The 20,302-nt window shown below is 40.6% G+C and overlaps 1 protein-coding gene across 1 annotated transcript in view; it reads right to left on the bottom strand.

The window, feature by feature from the left end:
- Positions 1–1,203: 1,203 nt before the first annotated feature.
- The window catches only part of LOC139445199 (ataxin-7-like protein 1), a 38,577-nt gene continuing 19,478 nt past the window's right edge, over positions 1,204–20,302 (bottom strand). The window contains exons 4-11 of the mRNA XM_071226329.1: positions 15,984–16,619; positions 15,289–15,371; positions 14,033–14,340; positions 13,540–13,702; positions 11,844–11,965; positions 9,555–10,440; positions 6,946–7,018; positions 1,204–5,803 (exon numbers count right to left, since the gene is read on the bottom strand). Of these exons, the coding sequence (XP_071082430.1) occupies positions 5,436–5,803; positions 6,946–7,018; positions 9,555–10,440; positions 11,844–11,965; positions 13,540–13,702; positions 14,033–14,340; positions 15,289–15,371; positions 15,984–16,619 (2,639 nt within the window). The 3' untranslated portion in view covers positions 1,204–5,435. The remainder of the gene's footprint in view (positions 5,804–6,945; positions 7,019–9,554; positions 10,441–11,843; positions 11,966–13,539; positions 13,703–14,032; positions 14,341–15,288; positions 15,372–15,983; positions 16,620–20,302) is intronic.

The raw sequence follows: 20,302 nt of genomic DNA, 5'->3' as shown, positions 1-20,302 counted from the left end.
ATTAAAAAGTGAAAAGGAGACAATACACTGAATCCTTGGATATGCAGTCAGCAGCAGAAGAGTTGCTTCCCTTGAAACACAATGCTAATTTTGATGGAGGATGCTATGGTCTCAGGTTTCATGAATGTGTCCGTACCTCAGTTCCTTAATTCGATATCCATTCATGAGCATTAATGTTGATATCCCATTGTGTGGGTATGACTGGCTCTGCCACTTGGGACGGCTAAGTGAGGCCAAGGCCACATTTAGAACACACCTTATTCTATGTCACTGTGGTTTTAAAATGCCTCTGAAGTAAATTAAGAAATTGAAATAAAAATTGCACAGAATTCAAGTTATGTTGTACATCAAAAACTCAATTTCAGATTAATTACAGCCCGAAATGTAGGTCACCGACACACACAATACCAGAGTCTCCAATGTCAAGGGTGTATGGTCAGACAGATGCAGACTTATCAGTGGAGCATTATTCCTATAGACCTGTGCATCATATCAGTAAACAATCATTACCAGATCATGTTTATGTATGTTATTCCTGAGTGAGTGAGTGAGTGAATATTTCACAGCGCAGTCAGCAATGTTCAAGCCATTTCACAGTAGCCACACTGTTAAGGTAGGGTGCCTGGCATGCCATCAGCCAGGTCATGAAAATGTAGCATTTTGTAGCATTGGGACTTTGGGACCTCTTCTTCCCTGGAGTGACTTAGTGAGTTGGGTTTAACACCACTTTCAACAGTAATTCAGTTGTATCACAGTGTCAGCTCAATGTGGGAGGAAAGCCTGAAGTGATGCAGGTCTCACGTATACCACTCTGGTGAAACCCACAGGCTTAGGTATGGTGTGCACAGTCCTAGAAACATAATCAGGGACGAACTGGGATTAAAAACCATAATCCTAGGTTTCTGACATGCCCAAAAGATGCAACTCTGCACAGCAAATTGCGGTGCCTTCGACAACTGGGCTGCCTTGCCCCCTAACTGCCCTTGAATTCCCACAGGTATGTGTTGTTGCTGAAGAAGGCACTGTTCAGCAACGGCAGTTGGTGTGGGAGAGCCAATGTTGAAATGTTTAGGACTTACAACCTCCTCATCCTCTGTGATACCCACCCGCTTGCTATACAATAACACAAACATTCCTTTCATGTTTATGAAGATGTAAATTTATTTCATTAGTTTGTTATATGTGAGATTTTTCATTATTTCAACCAAATAGCATATTATCATCATCATTATTATCATCATCATCATCATCAAAATGTACAACATGGTAATGTAGAAAAGCAATATTTATAAACAAGATTCGTACAATTTGCTATGCAGTATCATGACAATGCATATCTATGATCCATATTATCCCTGAAACAGAACTTATTTATCACCAACTGAGCACTGGCTGGCTATTCATTCACCGTCAATTTGTACACATCTACGGCGTCAATCACACCTGCCAGCCCTGTCCATCAATCAATCAATCAGGCTGCCACTGGCAGCAATGTAATAACTTAGTATGAAATGGAGATTGCATCAGCTTCTTCTGTTGCCTCCGTGGCACTAGGCATTGTGGGTATTACCAGTCGCACACCTGCGACATTTGATCAGGTATAAAGGCCTCAAAGAATGATGGCACTTTTTGAAAAGTCACAGCTCAAATACCATGTCAACAGGTAATAGAAAATAATATCATTATGACATAATGACAAATATTTCATGTGATCACTAGACAACAAACACCGATCACATCATCTACAAGTTGGTCATGAGACCACTAGCACACATATTGTCTTGGAACTGTAGATTCTTGTCACAGGACTGGACCAGCAATCAACAGTGAGCATGACAACCACCTGTACAAATCTCTTTGTATCAAAACATGGTTTGTCTGGCTTGTATATTTGGAGATACCGTATTCGACGTAATAAGTGCCCAGGGCGCTTTCAAAATCAGAAATAGGGCTCTTATTTGAATATAATTTTTGTGAAAGAGTTGAAAGATCGTAAATTTCATAGTTTATGCTGACAGCCTGTAATGATACAAAAGAAAAGTCTGTGTTTATTATACATGACAGATATATTTTTTCAGAATTTAATTGCCCGTAATTAAGGGCGCATATAACACACGAGTGGGTATTATACACGGATAAATAAATCTTGTGTACATTGATCAATCGGAAGGGTGCCAACTGGGATTCTTCACTAGCCAATATATTAGCAAATATTGCCGTGGGCGCTTCTTACGTCGAAAACGGTAATGCCTGATGCTGAAAGACTAATTTACCTTGGTAAATTGACAAGAGACTTCTTAGATCCAATTAACGCTTTGGTGGAGATTAAACTTTTACATAATACTGTGTTCTTAATTAATACCAGCTTTGGCTTCTAGAAGATTTTTGATAAATTCATGCAGGATGGACATTCTTTCAGCAACAGGTGCTTTAACAAATCTTGTATAGGACAGTTGCAACTGCACATCATAGAGTGCGGAACTGCTTACAGCAATAGGAATATCACTTGGCATCAAACTCACACTGGTACTGCCCAACCTGGATAGATAGTCGTCACATGGAACTGACCAGCCTTCTGATTTGTTTATCAGTAGATAGTCAGGAGTGTCCTGGAGCTGGGTAGAACAGAGTTGATCAAGTTTTCAGTAGGCTGTCAGATGATTGCTCCTGAATAGCTCACTTTGTGACAGCTTCTGTCACTGGAACTTTCGGAAAAGACTCTTTGAAGTGGGCAGCAGTTGTGGTTGTCTCTTGGGGAAGTCTCTAACTTGACTGAATGGTCGATGATCATCAGAATCTCACAGATTTATTCTGCACCATGTGAGAAGGAATCGCGCTGAGCTGTAGTTCTTTCAGCTTATGATACTGGATCTACCAGCACTGCTGAGCACACCCTTTACAGTCCCTTCTACACACTGTGGCCTCAGCTCAACACAAACACCAATATCCACGGCTGGCTGTGAATGTTTGTCACTAAAAGCTTTGCCTTCTGCTCATAAATACATCTCCAAAATCTCTTCGCCTACTGCGTGTCATCTTTTTCACAAGACTTCCCAGCAGTGATAAGCACTTTGCTTTCCGCTCATTCACTTTCAGATCTCTCAGCACTTTGGAGCACAGGTCTCCAAGCACTTGCTTCAACATATGCTCAACATTCATCATCACAAAGGTCCTTTATTTCGGACGAGCACACACCTCAGGGTTTAATCCCAGGGACCCTGAAATGTAAGCTCCTATCCCTTACAGCACCAATATCACAGATTTCACACTACCACATGCACACACCATCCACACCATCAGGAGTCCAGCTCAGTTTCTAAATGTTCGTTAACACTATCCATGGTCATTCTGTCCCACTCAATGGGAAGGGGCATTCTTACTGCACATAAATAGACATGTTTCTAGTTGGGATTGAAGTTAACTTCTTATGCTAGATATCTAGTTTGAATTTGACAACAGGTTTGAATATCACTTGTTGGTATCATTCGGATTAGGCAGAAAAACAAAATAGTCTTGGTTCCCAGGCACCACTCACATCATCGTAAAGTCTGCAGCACGTTTTGTTTTTATTTACATTTTAAAAAAAAAAATTAAAAAATCCTAATACTTAAAAACGATGCGATCCAATATAGCACTAGTTACTTCCCTTTACTGCACATCTCGTGTTATGGTCATGGTGGCAAAAGGAGTTTGTATGCTTGTTTAAGTAGGGAGGCCCTTTCCCAGGTTGATGGGTACACAACTGTTTATTTGGTTACATACTAGTTTGAACAACCCCCTCCCAAAAACCCCAATAGACCATCGTCCGTCCGCACCATATTTTCAAAGGTCATTGCCTGAGAACCAATTCTTTTATTTTTTAAGCCTTATGTGTAGTAATATTCCTGTCACGTTGAAAAACAGCAGGAAAAACTAAGTCGTTCTTGTCAGTAGACCTCTTGACGACCTGCACAGGAAAACCTTACAAAGTTTTACCAGTACAGTGGAAGCCTCAACCATTATGAATATTGGTTGGGCTATAGCACAGCTTGTAATGATGCAAATATTAAAATATGCTGGTGTTCATTTTTAGCCTATTTCCCCATACAAAATACAATCACCTAACAAAAAATATAGTCAACTGACTGAACAGAAATTTGATACCAGTAAGATGACCACAGATCCATTATGGAAATGAAATATCTGACAAGACAATTTCTAAATTTGAAATGAAATGATTAATAATTCATATTTTATTAAAAAAAAATGCATAGATGTGTATGCATTTATGATATGCAAACAAACCCTGATATGAGATATGTTCTGAAGGCTGACTGTAGTAAGTAACTATAGACGAGTGTCAGGATACTACTCCATTCAAAAGTAAAACAACATGTCTATCAAACTGTACAAATCAGGATTCGTTGTCATTCAATAATTAGACACTTATTGTAGCTTTTCAGACACGAGTGAGTGATTGAGCTTGGAATAACACTGCTTTGAACAGTATTTCAGTTATACCATGGTGTGTCAGCTTGTTGTGGGTAGGAGTGATGCATGTCTTACAAACCTAGAAACATCATCAGGGCGTATCTGAGTTCTGTCACACCTAAGGGACATAACTCTGCACAGCAAGTTGTTTTCCTTTCAAATATGAATAGATATTATCAGCAGACTAGAGAGGCTGAAATGCAGCAATGGGATATATTCAACACATAACTTGTCTTACAATACTTTCCTCTAAGCTAAGAATCAAGGAAATACTTGACCCTAAAGTAACGATAAATAATTCTGACATTATTATTAAATAGAGTTTCATCGAACAATTTTGAAGTATTGCCAATTAAGATGCTACTGAGACCAGAGTGATTTAGTTGGGTTCAAGGCTTTGAACAGTATTTGCTATATCACAGCATATCAGCTAAATGTGGGGGGAGTGCCCAGGGGGAGCAGGTCACAGACCTTTTTCAGTTTGGTAGACAGACCGAGGATCATAACATAAGGTCGAATCTGGGATTCAAACCCTTGGTCAGCAGATCCTGACATGACTAAGGGATACAACTCTCCACAGTGAGTTGCAGTGGATTCCCAAACTCAGATAAAAACAAATATTCTTTAGAGTTAAACGTCTTAAAGCCCTAGTTAGTCAATTTAAAGTGAAAGGTTATTAAGACAGATTTATCTCCCTTTGACAATTCAACATCAGTACGATCTTCTTGGAGCACTAACTGTAAATATCTTAGCAACTACATAAATCAAACATGTAAAATACAAAGAATACTTTACCCAGACTACCTTATCAAGTTTATGTATGCTCATAATCCAATCACAATGGAGTAAAGGTTTCTCAGTCCTTTGTAAGAAATGCATAAGACATCTCCTAACAGTAGTTGGCACCAGAATTCTCCCGGTGAGTATTGACTTTAACTGCAAGCTGAACTCCTAACTTGTCAGTGCTATGAGATCACATTCGATGGGGAATTTGATATCTGTTGTAAGTGTAGTTCCGGCTGTTTTGCTGTGCCGTCCTCCGCGCTGGTTGTCACAAGCAATGTGTGTTGGGGTCCCTGCTGGCCGGCTAGAGCGGGATTCATGATCACCGACATGGGTTGCATGGTGATCTTGCCAGTCATGCCCTTCATATTGAGCATGCCGGGTTTGACTTGAAGCTGGGCCAGCTGTGCAGCTGTGAGAGTTTGACTTGTGCACAGCTGTGTTCCCAGCTGACCTGGGTTGGCTTGAAGCAGCCCGGGAGACAGATTCATGACTTTATTATGTCCCTGTTTCAGGCTGGCTGTGTGTCGATGACTAGTCCCGGACTTATCTGAAAAGAAAGGATGTGAGGTTCAGGTTAATGGAGGTTTACAATTATAGTGGGCTAAAATTGAACATATGCAGCATGGAGCAATATCAGGTAGTCTAGTTTGTGTGATGCATTTTTCAGAACAAGAATGTGGTTTTCCTCCAAAACATACTCTTTCCACTCCTTTTTTTTTTATACATTAGTACAAGTTGTTACTGCAAATGCGTTTGCAAATTGTTTCCATGGAAACACAAGAAAGCAAAAACAATTAAAAATAGTAAAATATGAAAAGGCAATAGTTGAACATGTGGTTATTGCACATGTATAGCTTCATTCAAAAATATTCATGAGTTTGAGAGTTATGGCTTCGAAACAAAGCCTAGAGTTGTTTGAAATTAAGTCCTAATTGTTTCCATGAAACATAATAAAATAAAATTGATTAAATATTTCAAAATAGCAAAAGGCACCAGTTAAGCTGATGAGCACTGCATGTGCCAATTTTTTGTTGAAATATAATTAATGGTTTTTGAAGTTTGGAATAGGATGGGACCGCCTATGAGTACCGAGCCAAAACACAATGTCTCCCCTCTCTTTGCAACATATTGCAATACAGAATTACAGGCTACTAGTAACTAATCCCTAGCCCTAATGGTAACTTTTAATTTCATTTTTAATTCACATGGAATACTTGTATTCATCTAAATTCAAAATAACCAAAATCCAATCAGGAAGTGAAAAACAATTAACCTCCCACATATTGCTAACACGGTCATAAATAGGGTCCAATCAAACCGTAAGAACGTCGAAGCTTACAATGACATTACTACACTGTTTGGCCCTCACTCTATGAAGGTTCATACGCTATGAACGCACACAAAGTGAAAGTCAATTCTTATAATTTTTTTGTATCACTGCTTTTAACCTCTGAGGATGTAGGCCAAGATCACTACACAATTTTATTTAGTATGCTTTCGCTCGTCAGATACCACACCTTTCACTCGTTTCATAAAATTGGTATTACACAGGAGCTCGTTTAGTATTCTATATGTACTGCACATACTGAAAAAACACAATCACAGTTAAAATGTCAATGGTCACTTCACACTGCACAAAGACAAGACTTTAAAGACAGAAATAAAAAACAAACACGAAAATACACTTACGCTTACCTGACGGCGAGCTGACAATGCCGTTTGGAAGAGGTGAGGCAAGTGACACGTGGGGGCTAAGTGCATCCTGAAAGAGACAACATTTTTAAATGAACACTCTCCATCACCTTTTCTCTGTTAATCTCTTCATGTTGGCAAAAGAATACCATGGATACAGAAATCTGAATTAATTATATATGAAGCTTGATCAAAATTTACCACAAAACTTCAATTTAGCTGTTTTTCTCCACATTCTGTGATCCAGGTGGTTCTGTTGTCATGGTATCTTGGTATCACCACAGTGACTATTTCCACTTTACAAGTTCATGCAGAGAAAATGCTACAGAAAATTATAACAGCTGGTTTTTTTAAATTGTCAATAACATAATATGGTTTCAGATAAGTGGATGTCATCATGGCTAATGAGTACTCGATACCATTTGAAACCTCTGGCGAAAAATGTCAGTTTCAAATAAATTTTCTGCACATCAAATACCCAGCAATACCTGCAAATTGGAAAACTAATAATGTTTATCTCATAAACATAAAGACAAATCTACTGGTAGTGTGCTACATCACTTCCAGTGTTGAACTTACACTCCAGAATCAATACATAACACAGAATGCAACAGTAAATGTCGTGTGTTGGTGAATTATATATGTAGTCAAAGCACCAATGTTTTCGTAATTTGTAGCTGTTTATAACAAGATATTTTTCTTTTACTTTGCTAATTTTTTCTTGTAGGTTTTTCTGGGAAGGATTTAAAGTCGTTAATTGATGTTGCTTACCTGTATTTTGAGTGAGTGAGTTGGGTTTAACACCGCTTTTAACAGTATTCCAGTTATATCACGGCGTGTCAGCTTAATGTGGGAGGAAAGCCCGAAGTGATGTAGGTCTAAGACGTTTACCACTTCGGTGAAACCCACGAGCACGGGTATGGTGCTGACAAACCTAGAAACATAATCGTGGCAAACCGGGATTTGAACCAACAGTCATAGGTTTAGGGCATGCCCAAGGGACGCAACTCTGCACACAAATCGCGACACCTTAGACGACTGGGCCACCTGTGCCCCCCTTGAATTTTGAATGAGCAGATCAAATTGTTTACTTTTTGAAATTAGAAATTGTGTTGCCACTGCTTGACTCTCTCATACTGGCATGTGTCCTGGCATGTGTCCTGTCCAGGAAATGACCGACATTTTTCCAAATGTATCTTAATAGACTCTACCACATCCTGCTTGTTTCCCCTGTAGCCTCAATAAACCCTGCAGTCATTCGTGGTCATTCCATTCCCATCATTACTGCAGACTTAATTTGGTTCACTTGCCCATGTTCTAAACCTATCATGGCAATAAGTAGGAAAGAATCCATAAATAGAGATGCTGACCAATGAGAAACCTTTGGCATGTAGATCAACAATTGCACAGTTATTGTCATTGCTCAGGCTTTTGAAAATAATATAAAAAAGTTACAAGAGTCATGGAGTTTTGGAGTTCTGCTCCGGAAACAAAAAACAACTCATCTTCATCATGAAAAACAATGAAAACAAAATAAAAAGAATAAAAATCCCAAATCATCAAAAGGCACCAGTTCCCCACAAGACTGATCTATATAGAAAGATTCAACAAGAAAAAAATTAACGGTTTTGGAGCTCTACTCTGGAAACGGAAAATGGATGGTTGACAGATTGACGGACGTGCTGATCGCTATATCCCCGTTTTTCAAACCAGGAGGATAACAAAATGACACATACACCTCAAGTAGATGTTGAAAGATTGGTTCTTCTAGAGCCACACAAGGGAAAATTACAATAATTTCGCTCGTCAGATACCACAACTATTCACAAAATAGACACAATTTTTATAGATTTAACTTCTTTAATACTGGTTGTTATCCATAAAAATTGTGTCTATCTTGTCATCCGTCAACTTCTAAGTAATGCCTATCAAACAAACTATTCACAAGTTTCATAAAATTGGTATTACACAGGAGCTGGTTTAGTATTCTATATCTATGGGGGTGATACAGTGTTCAGCCATTTTCCTGAAGCAAGGGAATCCACTAGGCTATATGAAGTCTAGTTTTCACTCTTGCCCTTTCAAGACGACATTTCTGTGCTAACAGACATGCTTGGGTGGCAACTATCGCACATATCAACAGTCCATGATCCATGCCCTGATGGGCTCTCAAAATTAGAAGTACGGGGCTCGTATCAGAATATTATTTTGGTGAAAAACAACTGAGTTGAAAGATCTGACAGCCTGAAATGTTTATATACGACAGATATATTTTTCCAGAATTTAACTTCCCATAATTAAGCATGCATATAACACACATATTATACACGAATATATAAGTTTTGTGTACATTGATCAATTGAAAGGGGTGATAATAGCAATAGTTCACTAGCCAATATATTAACAAATATCGCCGTGGCGCTTATTACGTCAAATACAGTAATACTAGTTAAAAGAACAATCTCATTAAAATCAGATCTAAGTTCTTGCTGCCGCTAAACAAAGATCTGAGGACATTCCATTTTGGCTCACGTCAGAATGACCTTTCATCCGACCAATCAAATCTGATTTTAATGAGATTGAATAAAGAATAAGTCTCAACTTACTGTTCTGAACATGGGACTGGGAGCTGTGGAAGGACTAGCCTGAGATGTGGCCATGCTGGAGTTGCCTAGCGTCGTCAGGTTGACTGGCGCTAACACTGCACCCTGCAACCCATCCACCAGAACAGCATTCGGGGACATTATAACACTGTTATTGTGTAAAGTCTTTAATGTATCCAGGTTATTTGTAAGTTTGGCACCACTGGTGGTCTTAGCATTGCCACTGATTGTCCGACTCCTGCGAACTGTGTTTTTATCGTCCGTTGTTACGACCTGTTGATGAGTGGTCAGGTCAGCTAACTGGGCACTTGCAATATACTGGCCGTTGAGAGAATCAATTCCAGTTAATACTAGATTAAAATCTTTGATATTTATATTATTCTTGGGCACTTGGTTCTGTTTATTTGTCAATGTTGGATTGAAATGGCCGATAGTGGCACCACCGAGGTTTGGAATGGCAATGGCTGTTATTGGGTTTGTGTGAGTGTTGAGGGCTGCCATAGTGCCAATGACATTGGATATAGCTGGGTTTGGATTGACAGAAGCCGTCACTGATGACAGACCACCACTCCCACCCTGACTGCCACTGCTTCGTTTCCGTTTAGCAGGGTTAGCGTTCACTACAGATCCAGACGAGGACCCGGGACTCCGAGAGCCTGCAGAGTCCCGAGGAGATTTAGAAGTCCGATTGCTACTTGATGATGATGAAACAGCTGATGAGGAAGAGGACTTTGATTTTGGTTTTGAAGCACTTTTGTTGGCAGAGTTAATCACTCCGATGAAGTTGTGAGAACCTCCACTGACATCGTCCATGTTGAATTCATACGGATCTTTGGAATTTGTGACCAGAAGGGGTTCCTTTGGCAAGTTGGACTCGACGCACAGTTTCCTGAAAGAAAAGTGAAAGTTATAAACAACAGAACCTAACTATGACATAAAAACATCTTGTCAAGTTTGTTGTTTAATGCCATACTCAGCCATAGTCCAGCTACATGAAGATGATCTGTAAATATTTGAGTCTGATCCTAACAGTCCGGTGATTGACAACATGAGCATCAATCTACGCAACTGGGATGCATTAACATGCTAACCAGGTTAGCCAGTCTGACTACCTAATCCCGGAATATGTCATACGAGTGTACAGGATTTTTTCAGACAAAATGGTGAGTTGAGGTGAAATGGCGTTTAATATCGCGTTCAAGATTATTGCACTTACATTGCAACGTGCATGCATGTGTGTGTGCATGTGTGTGTGCATGTGTGTGTGTCTGCTTGTACTAGTTAAGACTGATGCTGATATATAAGTGCTAGCTCACTGAAATACCATGCCGACCAGTAATTGTTTTAGCCCCTTAATGTTGAGCACCAGACGGGGTAAGTACCATCCTTAACGTCTTCTGGTATGTGGCCTGGGATCAAACCCAGACCTTCTGCTCTCCGGGCAGATGCTCTACCAAAAGACTGGTCAGACAGAAAGGTCTTCTTTTGAGACTAAATGTGATGGGGTGTACATAAGCATTCAACTAAAAAAATCCAGTACCCATCGCTAGTACCACATGTAATAAATTAATCACTACAAGTACATATTAGAAGACTTACTTTCAATCAAATGATTATTCTATCATGAATTTGGAATTTACTTGATTCTGATTGGTCAATCAGAGGCTATTAAATCACAATAAACCCGCTCTGATTGAAACAGCTGGTTTGACGGCCGCTTCACCGCGGAAGCTAATATTCATAGAATAGTACTTTTTTCAGTCATTGTCCGTAGGCATAGTTAAACAATTATATCTACAATTACAGGTTAAAAAACGCACAGATGCGGTCACTACAATATTTAAAGGATGTGTGCCAATACATTTCATGCAGAAAAACACGATAGAAATCTAAAGTGGGAATGTATTTACGTTTTGGAGAAAACAGATAGCGTTGAATTTTGGCGCTTTTCGATATATATGACTGTGACAATGAGCAATATGACGTCATAATGGTGACGTGCAACGAAGAGCGAAAGCCTTGCAAAGCTTGCTTTGTTTTCTTTAGGGATGCCCACCTCATGTTAGCTAAATTTGATATTTAATATTTGAAACCTCACGCTGCGCATTCGGTTCCCAATTCAATTTAGCGGGGTTAAATCTACAGGTAACCTAGCTCTACAATGAAAACACAGTTTGTTTATCTCCTAATTGTCAACATCATGCGCTTCACATCACATTATCAATATGATTGGCCAGTGTTCCGCGCACAAGGTTGATATCGTCATGGTTACCCCTGCCCAGGTGTACTCACTTGTGAGGCGGAGGATGTAGGTGGCGCTCCAGAGCACTAAGGAAAGCTGCTCGTACATAGTCAGCACGGCGAGAAAATGCATGGCACCCACTTCCGTTAAACCTAGCGCCAAATCGGCACATCTGAAACACAGAAACATCAAATACATAAGACGGGACAGAAATCTTTGATGATAAAGTTAAACTATTCATTAGTTATTCATTCGCCCCAATTATGTTTCTAGGTTTGTCAGCACCATACCCGGGCTCGTGGGTTTCACCAAAGTGGCACGGCGTGATATAACTGGAATACTGTTAAAACGCTGTAAAACCAAACTCACACACCCACTCATTAGTTATTAAATAGCATAAAAGCACAAGGGTAAATTTAAAATTTTGCAGCAGGAACTTAAAACAAAATTCATATTGTTTGTTTGTTGTTTAACGCTGCACTCAGCAATATTCCAGCTATATGATGTCGGTTTGTAAATAATTGGACCAGACAATTCAGTGATTGACATTATGAGCATCGATCTACGCAATTTGGATACGATGACATGCATCAACCAAGTCAGCGAGTCTGACAACCCGATCCTGTTAGTTGCCTTTTATGACAAGCAAAGTTGCCCTTATGCGTGGGTTGCTAAAGACCTATTCTACCCCAGACCTTCACAGGGACATAATGAACAGCCTAACTTTTTACACACTTTTTATTGCTGCTTTTTTCATGCTTTCAGCCATCTGAATATGTGTTAGGTCAATGTAGGAAGAAAGTCTGATGTGATGCCGGTTGTGGACCTTTACCAATTTGATAAAACCCCTAAACATGGCTGCCAGACAAATGACGAGTGAACTGAATTTAATTCCTCCCTGAACTATATTTCAGTTACATCATAGCGGATTAGAACAAAATGATCCAAGTTATACACGTTTATTACTTACGAAGGCAAACATATCGAGGTTCATAAAAATCATATGTGCCCTAGTAGTATAGGGTCATATCACGTCACGAGACAACAGTATATTGTTTCTGTCATTTGGACGTCATTGTTGACGTCATTCCAATCTTATTGTGACATGTGGTCTGAATGATGACACTAGAAACGACGTCATAGCTTAAGATCGTTGACGTCATTCGACAAATTGTACGTTCAGCTGCTGTTGAGACTTGCTGTCCTTATAGGTAAACACTAAAATTTGTCTCTGTATGTAGACATCTGCTTTGGTAATAAATAGAACATTATATGAGTGTTGATGTCATACTATGTTTATGACATTCATATAATATCCTCTATTTACCACTGTAGTGAAAACAATCATTTGTATGGTGCTGACTAACCAAGCGTCATTGTGTGTGAGTATAGCTGTACGCCGCTTTAAGCAATATTCCAGCAATATCACGACGGGGGACACCAGAAATAGGCTTCACACATTGTACCCATGTCGGGAATCGAACCCAGGTCTTCGGTGTGAAGAGCTAACACTTTAACCACTAGGCTACCCAACCACCCCACCAAGCTTCATAATCCCGATGAATCTGTGATGTAAATCAACAATCATAGGATTCTTGCATGACTATGGGATGCAACTGCGCACAGAGAACTGGCACTTTCGACAAGCTGGCCACCAGACAGGCCAAAGATGACATGATAGATATAATTAGGTTCTGGCCATCTACATGATCTAGCACAAAGAAAAGCCAAACAAATATTGCTTACAGCAGCAGGTTGAGGGTGATATGGTAGGTAAGTGGCATCTACTCGATCCTGCTCGTCATCTCCATCCTCCATCGACAGGCGACCTCCACTTGTATCCATAGCGACAGAAGTAGGCTCCTCCTTGATATGTGTCAGGGAAGGCGGGGCAACAGTTGAGGTAGGTCTGGAGAAAACATTTAGAAGTCATGTGAAGTTAACTCAAACATCCATATTTCAGGTATTTAGATTGTTTCAGCAAGCAAATGTTATTTTAACACCACTGTGGGCACCACTATATCATGAAAAAGTATTGTGTTTGGGCCAGCAAAAGTCAGTGGTTGATAGCATGAGCAGTTACCAGGGCACCATGACACAATCAGCAAGTCATACGTATGACCAACAATTATAGTAGGCTTTTACCATATAACAAGCATGGGTTACTCAGGGCGTGATACATAAATCTGGTGGACTCGTACATAAACACGGCAATGAACCATGTTGGAATACCATTTACCTTTGAAATACTGAGTTGTGGGGCTTGGCATGAGACTTGTTTTTCTGAGTGGGAGACATGGAGGGTGGGTGTGGCACTTTGGAATGGGCGACACCATCTTTTGAGTGAGCATTAGAATCGCTATGACCAGACTTGGAACTGCCCCCTCCCCCCGGCCCTGCCCCGCCCCCAGAGGCTGCTGCTGCCTTAGCTGCCATCTCAGCTTTCTGTTTGAGAAGAAGTTCTTTGGCTGCCCGATGTTCTTTGAGCAGTTCATCAAATGTTTTGCTTCTTCCCTTTACGGCTCGCCGTAATGAAAGAGCATGAGTCTGAAGAAGAAATGTTTTTAGCATTAGCCATCTCAATACCAGTTTTCCAAAGAGACCAGCATTGTCAACAAAGTAATGATAAGTCCCTATCACATGAGTGAGGTAAAATGGGGTTTAACCCCGCGTCCAAGATTATTGTACTTATATAGCAACGTGCATGCATGTGTGTGTGGCTGCTTGTACTAGTCCGGACTGATTCCGATTTATAGTGCCAGCTCACTGAGATACCATGCCGCAGTTTAACATGAATACCCCACTCAGACACAGTATACTGACACAGGCAATGTGAACGTATTCTAAGAAAGCAATTACAATTCTAACCATGCACTTTGCACACTAATAGTATTTATGAGTAGTATGCACATGAAATTAACAACTCCAAATCTTTGCAGGCAGAGGGATACCTGTTGTTCAAGGTAATACCATTCCATACACTAAAGTCTCAGAACATTGTTTGTTGTTAATGCCGCACTCATCAACATCTCAAACTATATGACTGAGATCTGTAAATAATCTGGACCAGACAATCCAGTGATCAAAATTGTGAGCAACAATCCATGCCTACCGGGTATGATGACATGCAATCAAACAAATCACAAAGTTTGACCACCCGATTCATTTGGTTGGTTTGTTGTTTAACGCCACACTCAGCAATATTCCAGCTATATGAGGGCTGTCTGTAAATAATCGAATCTGGATCAGACGATCCAGTGATTGACACCATGAGCATTAATCTATGCAATTGGGATACGATGACATGTATCAACCAAGTCAGTGAGCCAGACCACCTGATCCCATCTTAGAGGAAGCATGGGTTGCTGAAGACCTATTCTCTACCCGGTTCTTCTCGGGTCTGATCCTCTTACAAACAGTGTAAGTTGCTGGGGACCTATTCCAACCCAGAGTCCCCATGGACATAGGAAGGATTGAGCAAGTCAAGATACTTACCTTACAAGTGAGAGACCGAGTACATTGTTTAGCAATGTCAGGAATCCAGCACCCACAATGTTTGTCTGGGTCAAACTCACGATCTGGAAATTACAACAAAGTTAAACATAATCTTCCATACAAAGTAGCCAAAACAGCTATGAAAAGCCGGATGTAGACTGAAACTGAAACAACTATTGGATCGTGAGGCAGAAACATAATGTTCAGAAATAGTCAGGAAAAATGATACTGAAAACAGTGTTCGAACTTGCGCGTTAAAGTCAAGGGTTCTTGCCATAACCCTAATGTTAAAAGTTGAAGACTTGTGGGGTCTCTTGATTCAATTACCCTAGGAGAAGAGCTCAAGGACCCCTGGACCCTGGACCCCCTCAATTTTGAACACCAATGAAAAGATTAGTAATATTCTTACAAAACATTGTTCTTAAGTGATCCCTTTTAGAGTACTGATAGTCGGCATGTTCGGGGAATGTGAGAAACACCAAATGAAAGACAGCATGTTTAGTGGTGTAACAAAGGTTACTTCCCTTCCTCTATCCTTCGACTTACAGGCACTGATATTTATCCTGAGTTTGATCATTACTGAATAAGTAAACAGACTCAGTGGATAGGAGGTAAGGACAGACTAAAAATCTGAACTTATCCCACATTTGTGACATTTTATTTGACGGATTAATAAAAAGAGAACAATGTCTTACCTTTGCATGGGAGAAACTTCCTCTCCTTGGGAGATTTCTTGTTACTGGAGGGTGGAGTGACTATGGAGGGGGGAGGTGTGGGTGTGGGAGGGGGGACTGTGGGGGCGGCAGGCGTGACGGTCGTCATTGCAGGGGACGGTGTCACAGTGGTGGTAGCACTTGGAGTCATATTGCTGCTGCTGATGGAGCTCTTCGATGTTGTAGTGGTAGTGGTGACAACAGACACCATAGTTGCATGAGTAGGTTGCGATACTGGGGGCGTGGGGGGCGTTGGGGCACTGCTGGAGTTGGTTTTCACAGTTCCATTGGTGAGCACTGGTTTGGTACCAGACTCGGGGGCGACTGACAGAGTTCGTTTGGCCAGTTGTTCGGGTATTCGTTCCATTTTCACCACTGGCATTGTGTGAGATTTCTTCATTGAGCTGCTGCTGCCCCCTGAGGAGTTGTTGCTCTTGTTTGACAGAGAGGCCATCTTAGGCACAAGGTTGGATTGTGGGGGCTGCTTCAGGCTGGCCTTGGTCAGAGGCATAGACTTACGACCTTCCTTGACTGGTGTGTCACTGCCAGTCTTTGGGAAGTCGGCACCTATTGCAGCCTTGATCAAAGCTTTACTGTCCTTTAGCCCATGACGATTCACTGCAAGAGATGGATATGTTGATATTTAGTTAAAGGGTCATGAATATGCAAGTCAATGATTAAAGGAGACAGAAACAAATTGAGTAAATATTTGGTGGAAATGCAAATGTTGTCTATTGCTCTATATACAGACCAAGAACAAAGTCCACATGAGTGAGTGAGTGAGTGAGTATGGTTTTACGCCGCTTTTAGCAATATTCCAGCAATATCACGGCGGGGGACACCAGTAATAGTCCACATGAAACAATCTGCTAAAGCTGACTATCACAATCAACGCAACATTTGCTCCATCTGACATAACAAAAGGATCATGTGACAATACATGACACTTGCAACTTGCCTGACACTTGCTTCCACTGACAACTGACCTGACACATGCTTCATCTGACAAATGACCTGACACATACTTCATCTGGTAATTGACCTGACACTTGCTTCCACTGACAATTGACCTGACACTTGCTTCATCTGACAATTGACCTGACACTTGCTTCATCTGACAATTGACCTGAGACATGCTTCATCTGACAATTGACCTGACACTTGCTTCATCTGATTACTGACACATGCTTCAGTGGCATGGAACCATGGCAACTGGGTTCTTCAGTTTTCCATCAGGACGTTTTAGCTGTTGGCCTCAAATGAAGATTTCAACCTTAATTCTGAACTATGACATATCATGCTTATAAGAAAACCTCATAACTTGTAACAGGGGGCACTGGTCAGGTGCTGAGTGAGTAAGTGAGTGAGTGCGTGAGTGCGTGAGTGAGTGAGTGAGTGAGTGAGTGAGTGAGTGAGTGAGTGAGTGAGTGAGTGCGTGAGTGAGTGAGTGAGTGAGTGGTTTTTACGCCGCTTTTTCCAGTATTCCAGACTAACATGGGAGGAAAGCCTGAAGTGATGCAGGTCTTAGGGGCTTACCACTTTGGTATGGTGCTGACAGACCTAGAAACATAATCGGGGTGAATCAGGATTTCGAATTCGCGATCTTAAGTTTTTGGACGCAACTCTGCACAGCGAATTGCAGCTCCTTAGATGACTGAGCCACCCAAAGGTGACAAATGAATCTCATAAAACAACCTATCATTCTATTCATGGAATATGTCACAAGTTCAAGGAATTCATGAGCAATTATAAAAATACTAATAAGGTAATCTGACAACACTGCCTGGCTGTGTTTTTGTTTTCTAAAACTGCTGCTTCACTTCTAATTTCTCCTATTTTCCACCTCCACTTTCAATAATATTCTGTACAGCATCATGTTTCTGCCAGCTTTACAGCACAATTATTGATTTTTGTCAAGTATGTATCAGCGCGTGATTTCGACTACATGTGAAACCAATTTCATTCCTAATGCAAATTTCCTCTCTTACTCTGAAGTTACATACATAGTTTCATGGAAATTGGTTTCAGAACACTCAAACAACCACAAAACACTAAGTGTGGTATTCAGTGTTGTAGAATAATCCCACACAAAATATGTTGGACATATGAGTGCTGATATGAATTGGAATATTACCAACCACATGAAACACATGCACCATATTCATCATACCATGTTTGCTGTAAAAGGCGACTATGCTTGTCGTAAGAGGCGAATAACAGGATCAGTGGTCAGGCTTGCTGACTTGGTTGATGCATTTCATCATATCCCAATTGTGTATCCAATGATACTGTCTGGTCCAGACTCGATTACTTACAAACCGCCGTCATATAGCTGGAATACTGCTGGGTGCGGCATTAAACAACAAACAAACAAACAAACAGACAAACAAACATCATACTTAGCACCCTGTTCCAATAAGTTGCCCCTAAGCAATATTTAGACCAATTTAATGGGTGCCCCAAACTGCAACTTAACAATCAACTTGCTCTTAGTAGAACTAGTTTCAATTTTCAAACAACTAAGCATGGTCACAACAACCTCACTTGTAGTAGACTGTCGTCTCCACACCAACATACCTCGGCCCCAGGACTAGCCATCCATCAGTACATGCCGTCAATATCAAGTCCACAGACTGAGTGAATGTAGTTTAATGCATCAATTAGCATCATGCAGCTATTATCATGATCGTGTTTGTTTGTTTTTTGTTAAACACCTTACACGTCAATAATCAAGTAATCAGACAAATGAGTGACTGTCATCATGAGTTCTGAGCCCCAGAATTGGGATATGTGGACATTCAATGCATCACTGTACCATGACATGCATCAGCCATGACATAGAGCCTGACCATTCTACCCATTTAGTTGCCTATTACGACAAGCATGGGTTGCTGCATCTTCCCGAGGCAAGAGAGTTAACTGACTTTAAAAGTCCAGTTTCCACCCTTGCCGAACTAGGCTGGAACTACTGGGCTTGATCGTAGCGCCACCAGTGGCTATTACCAGTTATATATCTTCTAACACTCTCCTATGGACCAATCAGATTCCACCTCTTGTATCACTTGCGTTTGCTTCACAAAAAATGGTGGCACCGAGTCAGGACAATCTGATCGATAATCAAGATTTGTATTGTGATAAAACGGGTCTTGCATCGCGAAATGCATCAAATCACGTGAGCACCTTGATTAAAAACATGAAAAGATTTTGAAAATATCTGCTGACAACAAGCTGTCACATGCTTTGCAAATCCTGCAATCGACCGAAATCTGCATGACAGTTTACAAACCGGATTTCGATTTCGGTGCGTGATTTTGATTGGACTATGCATAGACTTGTTAGTCTAGCCAAAATGTAACTCCATAATACCAGCCTAGTTCGGCAAAGGTGGAAACTGGACTTTTATATTATAGTCAGTTAACTCTCTTGCCTCCGGAAGATGGGGTTGCTGGGGACATATAATGTTACCCTGATTCCTCACAGGTCACCATGGTGACCTAGAAGTAACCAAGTCTGGACCAGATGATGACTCTGCTTGCACAACAATCCACATCATCTGGGCAGCACAAATACAAGTTCAGCAATGTCACCAAGTCTGACCACCCTACCCCCATCCTCTCAGTTCTTACAGACTCAACCCATGCTTGTCAAAAAAAGGAGACATACAGGATTGGGTGGTCAGACTCACTGACTTGGTTGATGCATATCATCGTATCCCAAATGCATAGGCCGATGCTCGACATGTCAATCACTGCATTGTTTGGTCCATACTCAGTTATTTACAGATGCCACCATGATAAACAACAAACAAACAAATACAAAGACTCAACTACTTTGAAGACCTTGGTTGTCTATTTACAGTACGGAGGATAACTCATTCATTATATCTCGTCAGTGCCTTTAACGTTGACCTCAAACTATCCTGGTAATTTTCTAACATACAAGAAACACATTTCCACTATCATAAACTGCTTCAATTATTCATAGTAATACCAGAAAAGCTACGAGTTCTTCAGTAGGCAGATGTTTCAGTTTTGTTTGTGAGCATGTCGTGCTAATTAAACAGGTTCGCCAGACCATGTCTACACATCCAGTACCACCACTGATAACCATGTGTTATTTCATGTGTTAAATCCCCAAGTTGACCTGGTATGTTTTGCTGGGACTCACAGTGTAACTGTCGGCAATAATAAATGCTGATGAAAACTACTACCATTACTAATTTATCAATCCAAACTTTGTCAAGTATGATTTTCCAAAAACGTATTCGACGTAATAAGCGCCCACGGCGACATTTGCTAAGA

Source organism: Haliotis cracherodii, unplaced genomic scaffold (genome assembly GCF_022045235.1).
Source record: "Haliotis cracherodii isolate W230 unplaced genomic scaffold, xgHalCrac1.p SCAF_6, whole genome shotgun sequence".
Classification (NCBI taxonomy): Eukaryota; Metazoa; Mollusca; class Gastropoda; order Lepetellida; family Haliotidae; genus Haliotis; species Haliotis cracherodii.
Note: the sequence above shows the minus strand (reverse complement) of the source record. Positions and strands in the feature narration are given on the sequence as shown.